A 6,000-nucleotide genomic window follows, 5' to 3' on the forward strand; every position below is an offset into this window, starting at 1 on the left:
CACTGCCGGGTCCTGGTCCTTCCTCACATTGTCCAGCCTCACAGCATACAGAAGGAACAAGCATGGGGAAGACATACAACCCTCAGATGCACGCCTCTCCTGATTGGAAACGTGCAGTCTCCTCTGTTCTGTTTGAACAGCTCGCTCCTGGTCTGGGTACGGGCTGCGCAGTCCTGGGGCTGTGTTGTGCTGCTCTTGATGCCCAGCTTCCCGCATGATTTGCTCCACGAACAGCTTGAATAAGTGTGGTGAATGGAGACCAACCCTCTCCCTGACTCCTCCATCTCTCTGCCTCCTTTGTCAAAGTTGGCATGTGCTGTGACTGCTCCCATCCCCTCCCCTGCCATCAAGCACCTCACTGAAACCCATCACATGCAGTTCTATTCTCATAGGAACAAACAAGGAAACGACGTGTCACTGTGTTGGTTCTGGCTCAGTCTCCCTGCATTTCAGAGTAGAGCTGTAGTTCTGGAGTGGTCGAGCCTGTGACATTTCAAAAGCAGATCAGCAGCACCCTCCTTTCTTCCAAAATATCTCTGGGTGGATTTGAACTCCCAATTTTTTTATTAGGAATTGAGAGCTTAACATTTTTTCCCCAAAACCATTTTACATTAGGAGCTAATATCATGTGGTGTTGTATAATTGCTGCCACCATCAGTTTCAAAACATTTTCTTCCTTTTTTAACTCCTTGATCTCAGCTCTCCCCTACAGCTCCCCCTACTGTCCCCCTCAGGAGCCTTGTTGTAGTTAGTGGATCTATTGCTACCCAGTCCATAACGAAAAACATAGAAAAATACATAACAGATTTAAGAAGGCTACCAGCAATGACAAAATACAACCGAGATAAACCCCAATATGAAAAAGAAAACACCAGAAAATATTAAAAACCAGGTCAAGCACAAAGTGTATCAAAAGGGAGATCAAACAATAAGGTTTTAACCATTCCAGTCCAGAGCTTAATATTGTGTGCCACCTGTTTTAATGGGTGGAACCTTGGTAATATTTTAAAGGAGAAATGGACATGTGAATTTGTTTCCATTTTAAAGTCAGTTTTCATTTTGAAATTGAGAAATATAATTTGCAGAACTATTTCATCAGATTTCCGCTTTGTTTTGCTCTATTGCTTAGGGAAATTCTCTTTCTCTCTTCCTTACTTTTAGTTTAGTGAATCAAAGCACAAAACAAATGGAATTGTTCTGTCGAACTAGCAACAGTCATGTGGGCATTTGCTGTTTGATTGTATTCATTATTTTCCAGACATAAACTCACGTTTTCCTTTTTTCAACACAGAGAGATTGTAAATGTTACTAATTCTATAGACTGTCTTTGAGGCTCACAATATGAAACCTCTATTGATACCCTGACTTCTATGGGGGGGAATTATGTTTCTTGATATGTTTCAGAAGCGAACACCCCCTGGCGCAACTCTACTGCCATTCCATCATGGAGCACCACCACTTCGACCAGTGCCTGATGATCCTCAACAGCCCAGTGAGTGCCTCCTGATGCTCGAGCAGAGCCCGAGACTCTCCGTGGTATTTTCAGGTTTTGGATATGTTCCCAGCATCATAAATTCCGAACATACTTTATCCCTTTTTGGGTAAGGAAGGCAAAGCCAAAACACTGAAGATCCTCGCTGCCTGACCTAACCAGAATGACCAAATGTTGCCTGGTGTTACGGACTGAATTATGCCCCGCCCCTCCCCCCCCAAAAAAAAACCAACATGTAAATCGTAACTTGTATGCCTGTGGTTCTAATCCCATCTGGTAGTGTTTGTTACACTGATGAGGCAGGATGAAGGTAAGGGTGTATTGTGAGTGGATCTCTTTTGAGATGGAAAAGGGATTGAAGGAAAACCAGCAAGCAGAAGCAAAGGATCCAACAGAGAAAGAAACGCTTCCTCTAGGGTCAGTGCTCTGACTTTGGACTTCTGGTCTCCTATCCTATGAGATGCCTGCCCCTCTTGGTTGAAGACAGTGAATACCAGAAAGATATTGGCCTGGGGTTTATTGACTATGCAAAGGCATTCCACCTTGTGAGTTATAACAAATTGTGGTTAAAATTATAACAACGTAAATTCCAGAACTCTTGTGCTCATGCGCAAACTGTACACAGACAACTGCTTTAACAGAACAGAGGACACTGCATGTTTAAAATCAGGAAAGGTGTGGCTAAGGGCAGTATCTTTTTACCATACTTATTCAGTCTGAATGCTGAGCAGATAATCTGAGTAGCTGGACTAGGTGAAGGATTTACCATCAGGACTGGAAGCGGACTCATTAGCTATGTGAAATATGCAGCTGACACAGCTTTGCTTGCTGGAAGGAAGGAGGACTTGATGCACTTGCTGATGAGGACTAAAGACGACAGCCTTCAGTGCGGACTACAGCTCAATGTGAAGAAAACAAAAATTCTCACCATTAGAGCAATATCAAACATGATCATGAAGCACATTGAAATTTTCACTGGTTTCACTTTACGTGTATCACAATTAGAGCTCATGGAAGCAGCAGTTGAGAAATTGAAAGACATAACACACTGGGTACGTTTACTGGAAAAGATCTCTTCAGACTGTTCAAAAGCACAGATTTCACGTTAAAGACTAGGGTGCGACTAACCCAAGCCCCAGTATTTTCAGTCACCTTATATGGATGCATAAACTGGGCAATAAATAAGGAAAGCCAAAGAAAAATGGATGTCTTTGACTTATAGTGTTGGAGAAGAATACTGAGTATACCATAGACCACAAGAAGAATGACTACATCTGTCTTGGAAGTACAGCCAGAACCCTCCTTAAAAACAAGGATGCCTCGACTCCTCACGTACTTAGGACATTTTATCAGGAGGTCTAGTCCCTGCAGACGGGCATCATGCTCGATAAATTAGAGGATCGTGAAAAGGGGGCAGGCCTTCAGGGAGAGCTGGACTGGCACAGGGGCTGCAGCAATGGGAATAGAGGTCTCCGTGATTATAGGAAGGAAGGGCACCGCAAGTGTGAGCGTTTTCACCCTATTGTACACAGAATCACTGCAAGCCAGGACCATCTGATGGCCCCCCACAGCAGCAGTGGAATATGGGCACTTGTGCATATGACCCTCTGCCCTGCTTTGAACTTCTCCAGGCTCCTAGCAAATGTCTCTGCCTTCAGGGACCAGCTTAGTAGCAAGTCTGCTCTCTCTGAGATGAAGTTCTATCCACATGGTCCCTGTCCACACGGACCAGCTTTTCCACTCTTTGTTTTTTTGTGCATCATTAATATCCTTCAGAACTGAGACTTTTCAGGCATGGACATGTTGTTTTACAGCAGGCACATCTAGATTTGCTGTGCGTGTGCTTGTCTGTTATCTAGTGCGCCTATAACAGAAAGGCAAGTGGATGGCTTTCGCGGAAATTACTTTCTCCAAGTTAAGAGCGTAGAAGTCTGAATTCAGAGTGCTGGCTCTCTGCCGCTCCGCAGGAAGGCTTCTCCCGGCTGCTTCCTTGGAGAGCGCCATGTGTCTTTCCCATCCCTGCTCAGCTCCACATTGCTTGTTTTAGTCTCTTACAGCTCCCTGGTGGCAGAGTGTCTTGTTACAAATTTGGGGTTTTAAAGAAAGAAAATATGCTAACTTTTCCCCCCCAAAAAAATGTAGATGTAATGATATGTTAATCGTAGCTGCCTATTATTGCATAATTTATTATGCAATGTGTTATTACGGAGCATACAAGGAATTTGGCTGGTAAATATGACTGAGCTCAAATTATAAGACCCATCTATGTTTTCTGTGCTTCTAAGCACCATTACACACGAAATGACGGTCTACACATTGCGGGAGGAAGTAAGAGTTTACCACCAAGAGACAAATCCATTGCCACATGAACTGTTTTATCTTCTGCTACTTACCAGAAGGTATTTTCTGAATGGTTAGTCTACAACGCAAAATGATTTCATATGTAAAAATTATGTTTGGGGTTGGACTTAGATATATGCCTCAATCACACAACTAGTGAAACCTCTGACCAAGTACTTGGGCCACGACCAAGCTCACACTGTAGTTCCCCTGGACTCATGACAGCTTCCGTTCCCTGGCCTCTTCTTTTCCCCAGCCCGAGATTTCAAATGCATACCGGACTCAGTGTCCCGATGGCTTCTTCATACTCTTGGGCCCCAAAGTGTGTGCTTTGCCCTGGTCAACATCATAGAGCCCTGTGTTGAACTGAGAGCCCTTGGGTGGTACAAACAGTCCAGGTGTTCGGCTGCTAACCAGAAAGTTAGCAATTCCAGTCGACCCAGTGGTTCCTCAGAAGAAAGGCCTGATGATCTGGTTATAAAAATATGCCAGAAACTAAAATTCACTGCCATCCAATCAATTCCGAGTCATGACAATGCTACAGGACAGAGTAGAACCGCCCCTACCGGTTTCTGAGACAGTAAATCTTTACGAGAGTAGAAAGCCCTGTCTTTGGTGGAGCGACTGGTGGTTTCGAACTGATGGCCTTGTGATTAACAGCCCAACGCATAACCCTACTACATCACCAGGGGTAGTTTGAAAACCCTGTGGCATGAAATTCCATGCTGGCACACATGGGGGTGCCATACATCAGAATCCATGCTGTGGCAGCTGATAATGTGTTTACTTACAGGGAAGAATTTTTGTGACTAGGCCACCTATTAAGTGTTCTTCTTAGATGTTTCCAGAGCCGTGGTGATGTAGTAGTTGAAGCTATGGGCTGCTTACCCAAAAGGTGAGTGGTTCAAACCCACCAGACACTCCATAGGAGGTAGATGTGACTGTCTGTGTCCTTAAAGATTGACAGCCTTGGGAACCCTGTTCTGCTCGGTCCAGTGTGGTTACTGTGAGTCAGAATCCACTCAATGGCAAGATTTGTTTTTGGCTTTTTTTATGAATATGTTTCAACCCATGTTTTCTTTATTCCACCAGTAAGTACGCCTTTGGCTAGTGTCCACTGTCTCTCTATAGTGACAAGTTCCTCAGGAATGCACGCCATTCTCAATATTGATCAGGTTACAATTATATTAAAATGTCATTACTTATTACAAAAGCCATAGAGAAATAACTTTTTAATAATCGGTTGTTTAAAAAGTTCAGCACTCTGCTTTTCATGTCCAGTACTAGGACTTTGGTTTTTAAGAGTTGTACTTGCTGTGACAACATCGCAATTAAACCGGCCCAAAGGAAACAAACATTTTAGGTCTCTGGATAAAGCCTTGGGAGTATCCAAAACCCAGCCACCTTCGTCAAATTCATTCCGACCTGTGTCAACCTGTGTAGAGTTTCTGAGACACACCCCACCAAACCAACCAACCTACTGCCAGTCATTTGATTTGCCCTGAATGGGGTTTCCAAGACTGTCCATCTTTACAAAAGCAGACAGCCTCATCTTTCTCCCTAGGAGGGGCTGGGGGGTTTGAACCACCAGCATTGCTGTTCGCAACCCAACCCCTAACCTGTAGCGCAAACATGCATCCATTGGCTGTTCCACTATGATGAAGCTGCCTTCTCTTCTGTCACAAGGTATAGGACTCGGGGGGCATAGATGGAAAACGTGTCATGGCATTTATTTTGCTGGATGCAGGTGTCCTCTGTGGTCATGAGTTTAGAATACTGGGCACGTGTTCAAGTCAGGTGGCAGTATTTCTAGGTTTTGTTCTCCTCAGCTTACTATTGCCACTTTGGGCAACGTGTCAGCTGCTTCTGCAGGTGGAGTGCTAACGACGGTTCTCTTTTTTCCATGAAGGGGAATCAGATCCTCAGTGGGCTTTCCATTGAAGAATATAAGACCACATTGAAAATCATCAAGCAAGCTATTTTGGCCACAGATCTAGCGCTGTTCATTAAGTAAGTGTAAAGAATTTCCCTGAGATCAAGAAATAGGTCATGGAAGTGTTTCAGACATTTGAAATCCACATTGGGGACTTTTTAGATTTTAATGAGACCAACTATCTGGGCAGAGCTGTTTTTCACACTCCCAAACCGTTTCTTCAGAAGAGCCAGAA

At 44.1% G+C, this 6,000-nt stretch overlaps 1 protein-coding gene across 1 annotated transcript in view; it reads left to right on the forward strand.

Moving 5' to 3' along the window:
• PDE5A (phosphodiesterase 5A) overlaps window positions 1–6,000 on the forward strand; it is a 165,101-nt gene that overhangs the window by 137,077 nt on the left and 22,024 nt on the right. The window contains exons 15-16 of the mRNA XM_045295841.1: window positions 1,405–1,492; window positions 5,742–5,842. Of these exons, the coding sequence (XP_045151776.1) occupies window positions 1,405–1,492; window positions 5,742–5,842 (189 nt within the window). The remainder of the gene's footprint in view (window positions 1–1,404; window positions 1,493–5,741; window positions 5,843–6,000) is intronic.

Source organism: Echinops telfairi, unplaced genomic scaffold (genome assembly GCF_000313985.2).
Source record: "Echinops telfairi isolate 266 unplaced genomic scaffold, ASM31398v2 ScPeMD7_5927;HRSCAF=6808, whole genome shotgun sequence".
Taxonomy (NCBI): Eukaryota; Metazoa; Chordata; class Mammalia; order Afrosoricida; family Tenrecidae; genus Echinops; species Echinops telfairi.